Source organism: Monodelphis domestica, chromosome 4 (assembly GCF_027887165.1).
Source record: "Monodelphis domestica isolate mMonDom1 chromosome 4, mMonDom1.pri, whole genome shotgun sequence".
In the NCBI taxonomy this organism is placed as follows: domain Eukaryota; kingdom Metazoa; phylum Chordata; class Mammalia; order Didelphimorphia; family Didelphidae; genus Monodelphis; species Monodelphis domestica.
In genome coordinates, this window is record NC_077230.1 from 157,981,799 (window position 1) to 157,996,526 (window position 14,728).

Here is a 14,728-nt window from a genome sequence, read left to right on the forward strand (position 1 = left end):
CATTGGAGTGAGAAACACCAACATTTAATCCCAGTCTCTGAGCCATGCTAATTAATTAACCATGGGTAAAGCATTTAACTTCTGACTCTTCTAAGCCACTAAGACCAGGAGTTACAGAAAACTTGACAATCTGTACAGGTGAAGGGATTTCTACCTAGACTTCTTTACACTAAAACAACCTTATGTCCTCATGACTGCCTCCCTCAAATTTTTCTATATATACATGCATGTGCATATGCATATATTTGCAACCATATCTAGATATACACATATGTGTTTGTGTGTCTAAGTGTGAATAATTGTGTGTGTGGGGGGTAAAAATCATAGATATAAAGCTGAAATGGAGTTCAAAGTATTTAGTTTAATACCATTCATTTTTCAGACTAATTGTAACCCTAATTATAGCTGAAGTTGAGTGAGAACTATGTAGGTAGGGCACGTGAGTATGATGCCTAAACAACCACTAGTTTTATGAGTGGTTATTTAATGAAAAGAAGACCATGCTCAGCTTGTTGAACTAGTAAATAGGAAGAAAATTGTAATCTATTTGAGTGTGGATTAGTCTATTCAGTTAAATTATCTATGAGAGTATAAAAGGGATAGATGTACCATGAAATTATAGAAAATGAAGGCAAAAAATATAATATTAAATGAAAACAAAAAACAGTAACTCTCGGATATTAATTTCTCATTTATCAAGTGCAGAAAATCCTTAAAATATAAGTGGTAAATATTGAATTTAACCTTTTAAACATTTATTTACAGAAAAACTGTTGTCTGTCCCATCATTGATTTGATTAGTGATGATAACTTTGAATATACAGCTGGTTCAGACATGACATATGGTGGCTTTAACTGGAAACTCAATTTTCGCTGGTATCCCGTTCCTCAAAGAGAGATGGACAGAAGAAAAGGAGACAGAACTTTGCCTGTGAGGTATGGAGATAATTTATCATAGGAAAAATGTATCACATAAGAGTAACTAAAGTATTCCTACTAATTTTTGTTCTCTTAAAAATAATTGTATAACTTTTCATATTCAATTCTTACCTTCACTCTAAGTCATTTATTCTCTAGGTTCCATGGTTACTTCTTTTAGATAGTACAGGTCTTTCCTGTAGCACTCATATAGTAGATTCTCAGTGCAATGGGGTTAATTAAATATAATCTAATCGAATATTCTCTGTTGTTTAAAGATAATCGATGCTTTTTTTAACTTTTGGGGGTTAGAAATGTCCCTAGTTATGAACCTTCCCACAAGTAAATAAGAGATGAGCATAACCACATGAGGATTACAGCAGGAAATATAAAATGGATAATGAATAAACAAAACAAGTATTAGTAGAAGTTTCAGGCACCTTGAGCATTTAATGTGTTAAGGTATACTAGGACCTTATCTGTAAAAATAGTTTTTCAATTAAGAAAACATTTTAAAAGTAGTAATAACAGATAAATCAATGAACATTTTTTCGTGCAAGTCCTTTAAGTGCTGTTTCCTGATTGAAGGTAATAAGGAATATGTACGTAGAAACACTTGAAAAGTTATGATAGCCTTAAAGGAAATATAAGGATTTTAAGAGAATAATTTCATACATTTCTATCAGAAATACATCTGTGGATATTATACATAGAAGACACATGTTTATACAAATGTGTATATATTTGCATATGTAATACATACATACATATATATATATATACATGCATTTTATATTCTTGTGTATCCCCTAACCTTGTGTATTTGAAAAAGTAAAATGACCCAGTGTTTTTCTAGGTGATTTCTTTCTCTTGAAAACAGCAGTGTATCTTATTTTATTTCATGTAAGTTCTAAACATTATTTGTTTAAAGTAAGAATACAGAAGGCATATAAATATGTTTCCTTTGTCCAATTTAATTTAACTTTTTCCCTCCATTTTGCTTACTCCTTACAAATTGAACAAAAACAAAATTAAAACAAACTCATGTAGTCCAGCAAAGTATATTACAAGATTGGTCATATCCAAAAATGTTTGTCTTCTTTTGGATTTAATGTTATCAGTGTTTTCATACCTTTTTATTAATTTTATTTACCCACAACGTTCCTAGAAGTAAACACTTGCCTTTTCAAGAGAGTCTTTCTTTTGGGAGCCCGTGGGATTCAGTAAGTAAAATAGCAGTTCAATTTAACAAATCCTCAGTGACCCAGAATATCCTACTGAGTGTCACTTCAAACTGTAGTTATGTATTTTAATAGCAGAAAAAATATATGCTCAATGTCAAGATAGGCCTAATTATATTCTTTGTCATATATGACCAAGTTCTGGCACCTTTGCCATTGCTGCCTATGTTGACTTTTATCATAGAAATTCTGTATGGTTGTTGGTAGCATAAGGAAATTATAGCCTATCAACAAGAACAGGGCTGGGGGGGGGGGGAACACAAGAATAAACATAAGAGAAGTTACTTTTACAATAACTTATTAGAGGCTTTCTAGTAACCTTAAAAACTCCTCACCTTCATCTTTAACAGTTTTTTTTTTCTGTTATAGCACACAGAATGAGGTATTAATTGACACCAGCTGCCTAAAAATGTTTAATTAATTAATTAATGTTTCAGTACTTTGTTTTATATCAATGTCTGCATTCTCAACCATCTTTTATTTAGTCTACTTAGACCACCATTCAATGGGGAATACTATTTGCCTTAAATAGTACAATAAAGAGTAAAAGAAAGAACATTAGCTTTTTTTTCCCCCAGAATACCTAAATTCAAATCACAGTACTTTCACTCACTATTTTTGTGGGCAAGTCATTTCAGTTTTCTATCTCATTTTCCTTAGTTTAAATTATGTAGTTAGAAAATATTATCTTTAAGACCCCTTAAGTCCTAATGAATATGTTCATAGGTAATGCAATATTACATTCAGTTTTATGTGTTTTTTTTTTAATCTTTCATTGTATGTGTTTATTTGTCCTGCGATGAGCACATGGAACAAAGTTTTGTTCTTTTCAGTTGTACTTCCTTCCCTGAGAAACAATCTGGAAAACTGATAGAGAGCTAACCCTCTAAGAAATTACTGACCTCATTCATAAAGATAAAAGTCTTCAACGAGACAAATTGTGCATTATTTCTTATCTTCTATTAATGATAATGAAAAGTGAAATATAGAATTTTTTATATTTTCACTACAATTTATGGGTTTTATTGTCACATGGGGAGAGAGTAAAAGCAGAATATATTTGATTTGTTTGCCTCAGGAATTACACGTTATTTCATTTGTCATTTCAATGCTAAAGCTCTTAGGGAATTGAAGCAAAGGAAAACTCATTCTTTGCTGATGTTTCTAGATTTTATGGCAAAATGTTAATTAATTCAGTGGCTGCGTTGTATGAGCCTGAAGGTAATTTTCATCAGGATAGTTGTAATGTGAACTTTGTGAGAGTAATCTATTACTTGAAAAGGAGATGTGATCTTACATGCCTACAAATATATAGATATATGAATGTATGTTTTGAACACAAAGTTTCTTTCCTTCTTTGATTAATGGAATTCTGAAGAGCAAAAATGATTAAAATTAAGGAGAATTTTCAGTTTTCATAGAGGTACGTGTCACTTAAAATGTCAGTTATGACAGTTATGATTACTATAATTGGATGGTAGTCATCATTTAGAAGTACAATCAAAAATCTGCATCAATTGAAAAGTAACTTGAACTTTTGACCCAAATTCATATTTTGTCATTTTAAGAGCAAAGAAATAAAAACTACATATTTTACTTTTTCCATATTTTAGATTTATTAATCAGCTTACAAAATGCAGTGTTAATAGTATAGAAAGGAAAAAATACGGATTCCTATACTGGCTTTCATCATTAACAAGAGACAAGTCTTTAGAAAAGTAATTTTAGCTGTTTCCTTGATTTGAAATAGAAGATCACTGAGTTCCCTACTCAATATGGAAATGATATGATTCTATTAAAACTGGATTTCACTTAAAAGTCAATAAACATTTATAAAGTGCCTACTATTTGCTAGGTACAGTATACTTTAGAAGATGTTGGGAATACAAAAAAGAAAAGTTCTTTCCCTCCTTTCAACGATCTTACAATCTAATGAATTTCAACTTTTAAAAAGTATTAGCTTTACTCCTCACTTTATTGAAACATGGGGAGAAAAAGTGAACATTTTTATATTGAGTCCATAAATTAGTGAAATCTCACTATTTTAGAAAACAAAATGAAATACTACCTGATATTGTTTTGATAGACTCATGTTGGAGGAAAATACTTTTCTTTTAAATGAGGAATGAGTAGGTAGCATTTTTTTATTTTCTAAAAAAACTTATAGATAAATAAAACTCTGGGGTGTGGTTAGTAGAATACATGTTCAACATGAGTCAACAGTATGATATGATAGCAAGAGAAGCTAATAATAATCATGTAATTTTAGACTGTATCTAGGTTCAGGAAGGCAATAGTACCAATGTATATTGCCCTGATTAGTTCATATCCAGGGAGTTGAGTTCAGTTCTATTCAGTTCATCAGAGTTCAGCAAAGGCATTAATAAGAAATAGAATCTAGAGGCATACAACTAGGGAGGTGAAGAGTCTTGATATGATACCATACCTGCACCGATGTAAGTTATTGGGCCATGTAACCAGAGAAGAATTCTTCTATGCCATTACTTTATAGAAAGTAATACCTCTATGATGGCTTTAAGCATTTCCAATTTCTACTATTTAGCAGCTATGTGGACCACCAGAACTTCTAGCAGCATTCTCATCTGCCCAGTTCTGATGCCCTTTTGAACTCCAAAGTTGACAGTGTTGCTATCCCTGTTAGTATAAATTTTATTGCAAATTATAGTGGGATGTCATGAAGAGGATACAAGATTTAGAGTCAAAAGACTGTGTTTGAATCTCAGCTCTGCTAATTATGATCTTTATCTCTTCACGGAAGACTCAGACTCAGTTTTTATAATGCTTTGAAAACCTTAAGTCATTATATACATCCTGGATAATAACTATAAAATTAGCTAGCTATTATCAATAAGAACTTTCACTACATTGCCTCTAGCATAACTCTTAGCTTTAAAACTCATTTGAGAACATATTTATTCATTTATATGGTACTTAGTGTAACCAAGAAGGTGCTATATTTATATTCAGCAAGGATCTGAGTTCAGATTTTATGTAGACTGATATTTATGCTTTGTAAACATAATCAAATTCTTTCAATCCTCTGAAGCTCAGCATCTGCATCTGTAATATTGGACTAATAATAATAACCTGTTACATCTACACTGTAGGGTTACTGTGTGGGTCAAATGTGGTGATAGTTTTAAAATAATTTAAATATCAAAGTATTTATACTTTATAATAATATAATATTAAATACTAACAATAAATTTACATGGGCTATTCCATTATTCAGATGACTGACACTGGTAAGCATTATATTATTCATATATGCCATTTCCATTGATTACAAAGCATTTTTGAACAAAACAGATGAACACTTTCAGTGCTCTTTGCCTTAGATTGACATTAATAGATTTTGCCACTTCCTGTCCTTAAATATATTTATTGATTGACTTGTGAAAGGGTACTAAAGTATACTGAATAGAAGGGTGAGAATAGCCTGTGAATAAAGGCTTGACATATAGGATGCAGAGGTGATATAGTGCTATAGAGCTCTCTGTGTAAATAGGGAAAATAAGCTGATTAAATTGATATTTCAAATTTGGTAGTTAAAATATGCATCAGCATTTAAAACAAGTATTTACTATATTATTATATCTTCCTTTAATAAAAATGGAGGGGAAGTTAATGAAATATATTGAAATATTTAACCTTTGTTTCTTAAACATATCAATCCATTTGCATTTGTGATATTAGGCCAACATCTCTATCTTGGTTTTGAAATGTCCTCCTTTTTAGAATGCCCAAAAAGAAGTGTTAGACTGTGGCAATTCTCAAAAAGAGTCCAGCACTTTAATGTAACTTTAATTCAAACAGCCTTTTTGCAGACAAACTAGTTTACACTCCCATATATATGTTTTTCTTCCATTTGGAATTAGGGCCTGATTAGATAAATTATTTAAATATTATATTTTATTTTATTTGAAAATCTTATTTCTGGAAAATTAAAATAGTGCATACATATATTCTCGTGTCTTTACAACATTTGTGTAAGATTATTAACTGCCATTACCATTCTTAAAATTAGAGGAGGAAAAAAATCAAAATTTCATTTTTTCATTGGCTTTGTTTTTCTTTGACCAAGAGGTGGGACATTGTATAGTAATGCTCTATTGTCTCTCTTGGAGTGATGACAAAGTAAACAGTATTAAAACTGGAGACAGAACATTGGGTTTAAGTTCTGTCTCAGATAATTACTTACTGTATGACCCTAGGTAAGTCATCTAACATCATTTTTTCCTTGATTATAAAATGAGGATTAAAAAAGCACCTACCTTACAGAGTTATTGAGACCTATTAAAATAACATATGAAGCCTTTTGAAAACCTAAAAGTGCTATACAAAGTGCTGCATAAAGTATTATATGTTAAATGTTATAATAATTTTAATAGTTATATTGTTATCTGAACAATTCTTTGAAATTAGAATTAGAATTTTTGAAATATATCTGGGAATTGAAGTCTAATTATTATTCATTCACAAAATATAATGGCGATTGTGAGTAAAAGAAATTGTTTCTTTCTAAATCATGTTAGTTTGACATTAGTGATTCTCAGTTCTTTAGAAATGGATGATATGTTTGTTTTGTTATTTACAACTATACAACTCAAAATGCCATAAATTAAGTCTTTTCAGGACTTCTTTGAAATTCTGAAATTGTTTGATTTTAAAGAGCATTAGGAGTACAAATGCTTTTCTTCATGGCATAGTTAAATGTGATATTGCCTGGAGATTGAGATATGAACTAGACTTCTTTTCTTAGACTATGATTTTCTCAAATTAATTTTTACAGGTAGGGGAAAATGTTCCATTTCTCCCCTGCTTTTAAAAAATGAGAAAGAAAGTATATTCATTCAGACAATTAAGAGACTGTTTCTTGGTGCTTCAAGAAATCCAGTATAGATGGTTCTAAATTCTGAATGGAAAATAATAAGAACAAGAAGGCAAATATTTAGTTATGGTGTAGGGTGGCCCTCTTGGTTAATACTAGTTATGTTCCATACATCTAGGATTCAAATTTCTCATTTGTAAAAAGAGCAAAGTGGACTATAGCAGAGATTAATAGCCTCCAATTACTGATATAGCATTTAAAAAAATTGGACAATTATATCAATTTTCTAATCATATATTTTATTCTATACATTGAAAAATATTATTTTATGAAGAGTTCATATAACTTACACATGTGTAACAGGATCTAACATGCAAAAAATGGTTAAGAAGCCCTGTACTAAATTACTTCTAAGTCCCTATGAGCTAACAATACTTTGGTCAAGAATGATAACATGGATTTTAAATTAGTTGACATAAGTTCAAATTCCAGCACTAATACTTATTATGTATTCTATTAGACAATTCATTTAACTTCAAGCAGGTAGGTCTAAATAATTCCTAAAGTTCATTTTCTAACTTTAAAATTTATGATTCTAGAAGTACAAGTAATAAGTAGATCTCAGGCAATTGATCACCTTTTTCAAAGCAATTAGAAACATTCTATCTTATTCTCCCTCCATTGTTTATTTAAATAAACTTTTGCCTGAAGTAAGGGAACATGGAAAGGAAAGCTAAACATTACACTCACTTATACTTATCATCCTGAAAATGCAGGGCACCCAAAGAATTCTGCATCAGACTATGATGATCATGAAAGAAGATTAATGGAGGAAAGCATACTTCTTGGAGAATTAGGTCTCTAAGAATAGATCAGGAGTGTTGCTTCCATCCCTAGGTGGCAGGTAAAGAAATAATTTGCTCTTACTAAGCAGAGTTCTTCCCTTCTTTTCCTGCTTATCCTTTAAATAGCTTTGCAAACTATTTGTGTTCTATAGTATCTATGGGGGATTTGAGTAAGCTTCATCCTTGCTCAGTGCCTGAGCTAGCAGAAATCCTTAAGCAACTTAATTTCCACTCATCAGAAAGCTCTTTCATCATGCCCAGCATGATATATCAAAGGCCCAAATGGCCACTGTGAGCATTCAAATCATTCTTCTGCCAGGACTATTCAGCAGCATTTCTAATCACACATTTCTTCATTCCTGTGTAAAACTTTTCAAACTATAACCAACTCTTGATTTCTTAGGACTAGCTATTCAAATAGATGACCATGTAGTGCCTTGGAAAAAAGTTTTTTTTTTTTTTCTATCAACATAGAAAATAGGGTAAGAGAGAAAAGGAAGAACAAAACATTTTAGAACCAGAAGGGATCCTAGAAACCATCAGGTTCTAATCTCTTTATTTGAAGGATTTTATAAACCTTTATAAAATACTTACAATATACAAAACACAGTGCTGGGAACCAGGAATATGAAGATGGAATAAGATATAGCTAGTAAGTTAAAAGCTGAAATATTATCTTAGATCGTCTGATTCAAAATTCATCCTATCTTCCAAGACTGATTAAAGAATGCATAGCTACAAAATACTTAGATATCAAAAGATGATCTCCAGAGATAGGAAGGATTTTGAAGACAATCTAGTCTCACTGACCTTTTCACATGAGAAATGTCAGTCACAGTGAAAGCCAACTTTCAAATGACTTCTGGCTTCCACTTTCTTCCCATACAATCAATATTCCCAAATCCTCCAGGCTGGCTTCTTTTCTCACTCTTCTATAGTCAATTGTTTCATAAGTTATAAATGACTTACTAATGACCAAATTGAGGGATCTTTTCTCAATCCTCTTTTTTTTCTTAACATCTCTCTCTGCTGCATTCCCCAATAAGGACCATCCCCTTCATATTTAATACTGTTTCCTCCCTTATATTCTTTAATGTTATACTCCCTTTGCTCCCTTCCTCTTTGACTTATAACTCATTTTACTATTGACTTCCCTGAATCTTCTTTATTCTCTTGTCCTATAAATATGGGTATCTCCCAATGTTCTTATTTCTGCTTGATTGTATATAGGTATACATTTATATGTGTATATATTGTCTTGCCATTGTATATTTGTACCATCCACCCTGCACAGCAATCCTAAACTTTTGAAATTTGTGTATATGTATATAATAAAATGTACAGATGCATGTGTGTCTATATGTATACATATAAATGTATGTGTATTTTTATCTATCTAAGCCAGGGGTCCCCAAACTTTTTACAAAGTGGGCCAGTTTACTGTCCCTCAGACCATTGGAGGACCACACTATTAAAAATATGAACAAATCCCTCTGCACATTGCACACATCTTATTTTAAAGTAAAAAAAACCCAACAAAATATAAACACATACAATATTTAAAATAAAGAACAAGTAAATTTAAATCAACAAACTGACTAGCATTTCAATGGGAACTATGAGCCTGCTTTTGGCTAATGAGGCAGTCAATGTCTGGTTCCATATTTGTCACTGTTAGCCATAACAAGTGATGCAATTGTGCATCATTTAGTCTACATCTGGTTGGAGATTTCAGATGTTTCATTCTGGAAAAAGTCTGTTCACAGACATAAGTGCTGCCAAAGATGGTGGTCATTTTGAGTGCATCATTCCTGAGATTAGGATACATCTCAGAGTGGAGAGATGCATAGAAATTAGGCAAGCTGCTTGATTTGAATGCATCTATTAGAGAGTCACAAGTCTGCAGTTCAGCCAGTTCCATTTGATAAATTGTATCCACATATTTAATGTCAATAGAAAATGGGTTACAGAAACTGTATGTCCTGTTCATGGAGATGAAGCTCTTTAAATCTGAATTGGAACTCCTTTTGAACTTTTCCAGTGCATCCACACATGTTTCTTTTGGGAATGCAATCAAGGGTTTTTCTACTAACAGATTTTGAGTTAAGGGGAGTTGGCAGAAATTTTCCTCCTTCACTTGTTTGATAAGGAGACCTCATTTTACTTCAAATGCTTTCACTTGTGATTGCATATCACAGATGAGCTTCCCTTTTCCTTGAAGTTGCATAATGAAACTGTTGAGTTGCTCTGTTACATTTGTCAGAAAGGTGAGGTGTTATTTCCATTTGTATCACTGAGTGCTGGTACTTCTTTGTTTTTTGAAAGTATAAAAACTGTAATATGTGGAAGTAAGTCATAGAAATGTCTCAAACCTCTCTTTCAACTCAGCCAATGGACTTCTGTGTGGTACAGAACATCTTCACAGGCAACATTTAGCTCAGAAAGAAATTCCTGAAATTGTCTGTGGTGTAGTGAATTAGCTCTAATGAAGTTAACACAAGATACCACAATTTTTATAACAGTCTCACTTCAGTGATTTACTACATATCAGCACTTGTTGGCACATGAAGCAGTGTATGGCTATTGGGTAATAATGGTTACATTTGTCCATCTCTTGGTTAATGTGAGCAATTACTCTTTTCCCACCATGCTTAAAGCACCATTCAGTTGTCACACTGGCTGGTTTAGCCCAGTATAACTCCAAATCCTTCACAGTTTGGGAAACCTTTTCATAGATATCCTCTCCTATAGTTGTTCCCTTGATTCTTTAAAGTGCAAAAAGCTTTTCTGTGACTTTGAAATTGTCATTCATCCCATGAATAAAAATTAGAATTTGTTCAGAATCACAAACATCATTGCTCTTGTTGAGTGCCAAGGAAAAATAGGAAAGATTTCTTGCAGAGTTTTGCAAATTCTGATGCAAATCTTCTCCCATTTCTTCAATCCTTCGTGTAACTAACTGTACTAAATATATCTGCCTTCTCTGGACACATTTTTTTGACAACAGAAAGAAGGCAATCATTAACAAATTCTCCCTCCATGAATGGTTTACCAGTGCACACTATTAGCTTGGCAACTTGAAAACTTGCTTTCAGTGATGAAATATTTAGCTGCTTCTGCTTCCCCAAAGTATTTTGCTGAGTTGTCAATGTATTTTTCAATTTTAATATTTTATCTTTTCTCACATTTTCAACCAAACAATCATATTTATCTTTATGTTGAGCTTTGTAGTGTTGATGTAAATTGTATTCTTTGAACAAAGACACTATATTCTGGCATATCAAACACAGCTCTTTCCTTGTACTGCCTGAAAAAGTAATCATAAGTCCACTGTTCTTTGAATATCCTATATTCCAAGTCACTTTTTCTCTTTCTTGATGTCATTATTTCCTAGGTATTCCAAATTGCTATTAGTAAAATACATATATCTGTAGTGTATATATATAAACATATATATATAGATACATATATAGAGAGATATATACGTACATACCCCTACAAAAACAAAATACTGACAATAATTTTGTCCACACAGAGGCAAACAGACTGAATTGCCCATAAGTGCAGTCTGATCTGTGTTCATCAAAGCAGCCTTCCCAGTCCACATCATTTCAGCCTCACCAGTGGCCATATTGGTGGAACTCCACTTTTACCTCAGTCTCACACTGGTGCGGTGTGGGAACCAGCACAATTACAGAGCCAGTTCCTCCACCAACTTTCCAGTTTACACCATCCTGTGTGAACTGCACTGCGATCTGTGAACTCACACAGGAATCTGATCTCATGTGTAAGACCCATGTGATCAGATTCCATAGCAGGAAAATAGAAGACATGACACTAGTGTTTGTCCTCTTGTGGTCCTTATTCATAGATCTGTAATTATACACCATAATATGAAAAACACATGCCTCACTTCCCCCACATAGTACGATGGCAACTATACTCACCCAGATGCACAACATAATGGCCCCATAACCTCCCATTGCCCAAAAGTCTCTCCCCACATTAATACACAGTACAATGGCTCCCTTACTCCCCTAGATGCACAACATAATGGTGCCTAGGGGCCATTGTACTACCATGTTTCCCAGAAAATAAGGCACTATCTTTTATTAATTTGACAACCCCAAAACAGGGAGTGCCTTATAAAACACGCAGTGGCAGTGGTGGGCTTATCACAGTAGAGGCCTACCACTAATGTCACAGGCCAGATCACCACTATCTGATGCCTGTGTACAGTATTGGAGGCTGTGCTGGGCCTTTTAGACTATATACCACTGTTTGGAATAGCAGAGGCTACAGCCCTGGCTGTGATTGGCATGCCACACCTTGTACAGGCCCATCACTGCCACCACTATACCAGGCAGTAGTATACACAGTGTGGAATCCCCTCCTTCAGATCACTGCTCACCATGCTGAGGTCTTCTATTGTGCAGCCACATAATCCTTTGTGAAGCACCTCATTCTCATTCAGTTACTTTCAGAACAAGGCACCACACAAAGCATTATGTCACTGGAAGTAGTACTGTATGTGAGCAACACTGTGCTTTGTGGTGCTTCCATGTACAATACTCCAGGAGCACAGGACATGGATGCATCCTGTGCTCCTTTCACTGACCACCAATGAAAGAGGAGCTCCTTCTGGAAGTGTGGTGGGGACCAGATAAATGGCTTCAGAAGGCCACATGTGGCCCACGGGCCTTAGTTTGGGGACCCCTTAGATTATAAGCTATATCTTTCTATATTACTTCTGTTTCTTCATTGCAATCCATTACTCTAATTCCATTCACCCCCCTGCCATGGTACTAAATCACCTTTGATCTGCTTGTTGTCCAAAACATATTTAGAACTTTTAGCTTTGAAAGTCTAATTGCCTTTTTTCCCCATCCTAGCACTTGACATAGATTAGGGTTTACTTCTGCCTTTTCAACTTCTTTTTCTTTGTTTCCTTCTTGATGTGTTTACTAAATTCTTTCAAGGAAAACTTCATTCTCTACTCCCACAATTTCAGTTATTATTTTTCCACAAATGTCTCTCAAATCCAAGTAGAACACTTATTTTTCTACTGAATCCCTTAGTTATAATTTCATCCTAAATAACTTCTCCTTGATGTTTTATTGGTTCTTCAAACTCAGTTTGCCCAACAAAGAACTCTCCCTCTCTGTTTTCTAAGCCCATCCCTTTAACTAATTACTCTGTTACTATTATTTGTACATACCATCATTCCCTTAGTCATATGGAGGCATTTTTGATGCTTTCCTCTCCCACATCTGAGTTGTAAAATATTATTGTTTCTACCTTTACTTCTATTCAGACTATTCCTCAAATTACTTTAAGTCTTCATTCCTCTCTCCTTCTAAATAATTTCCTTAATTCTATTTGATCAACCCTTCACATTACATACAAATTAATTATTCTCATTTGCAAATTTGACCAAATTACTATCCCTTTCCAAAATCTTCCATTATCTATCAATTGTCTACAAATTAAATATAGATTTTTCTATCTGGAAATCCAATGCCCTCTGTATGCTATATCTAGACTTTCTTAATATTATTTCCAATAATAATAATAATTGATAAATTTTACTTAGTGCACAGTATGTGGCACACATTGTTTTAGTATTGCCTTTCAAACAACTTAGATTTTTTTAAGCCAGGGAAACCAAATAATAAACTATTATCAGATCCTACTTATCTATTTATCATACCTATGCTTTTGTGAATGTGTTTTCATATTTCTAATCATCTTTCCTCTTTTAATACTTCCCAACTTTTAAAATATATTTGTTCCCTAAAGCCCAGTTCTATTATCATCTAAATATGAAACTTTCTATGACCCTAAAGCAGAAATAAATACTAAATTACTCAATTTCAGGACCTAGTAACATTGAATGTTTGTAGAAGGGTTTTGAAAGTTGGAGTAAAAGACACGACTTTGAAATTTTGAATCTCAATCACACAAAAAAATGCAAATTAGAGTAAAGAATTAGATTTAGGGATAAAAGTTACTGAGTCCATTCTGATACAGAAGATTATAGATTTCAAACCAGTCAGAATTTTAGAGGTTTTCTGATCTGACTCTATTATTTTGGAGATGATGAAATTATGAGTCAGAGAGATTTGTGACTTGGCAAAGTATGTGCAAATAAAGATCACAGTCATGATACAAATCCAGGTCTTTTGTCTACAAATCTGACACTCTTTTCATTGCACCTTGTTATGTTGAGTTTGCAGTGTTTCAGGTAGATATAAATGGAGAAAGTCAGGAGGCAGGATGAAAACTGGATTGGATTACAGGTCTGAAAATATATTGGATGAAAAAGATGAGAAGCAGAGAGTTAAAGTGATAGGCCTAAAATCAATGACTTGAACTAGAGACCATATCTCTTGATTCACTACCCTGCTCTTTTCTCCCCACTTTGCAGCTTGTTAAGAAGGGGTTCACACTTTTAGAAATTTTTACTAGTCACTTATCTTTCAAAAGTTTTATTTTTAAATAAGATAATGGTTAAAACTTTTAACTACAATGAGTTTTGTCAGTTACACATAATTTTTTTAAACCCTCACACTCTGTATCAACACTCTGTATTGGTTCCAAGGCAGTAGAGTGGTAAGGGTTGGCAATGGGGGTCAAGTGACTTGCCCAGGGTCACATAGCTAGGAAGTGTCTGAGGCCACATATGAACCTAGGACCTCCCATTTCTAGGCCTGGTTCTCAATCCACTAAGCCACCCAGCTGCCCATACACATAAATTATTTTTTAACAAATGCTGAGTGTTTGATTATAATAGTTTAATAAACATTTATGAAAATGAATATATTATATCCATAAGATATATGGATATTAATATGAATAAAGAAAATTTGACA

General features: G+C 33.1%; 1 protein-coding gene across 1 annotated transcript in view; it reads left to right on the top strand.

The window, feature by feature from the left end:
• Window positions 1-14,728, top strand: part of GALNT13 (polypeptide N-acetylgalactosaminyltransferase 13) — an 809,448-nt gene that overhangs the window by 506,926 nt on the left and 287,794 nt on the right. The window contains exon 6 of the mRNA XM_001373001.4: window positions 766-936. Coding sequence (XP_001373038.1) covers window positions 766-936 — 171 coding nt within the window. The remainder of the gene's footprint in view (window positions 1-765; window positions 937-14,728) is intronic.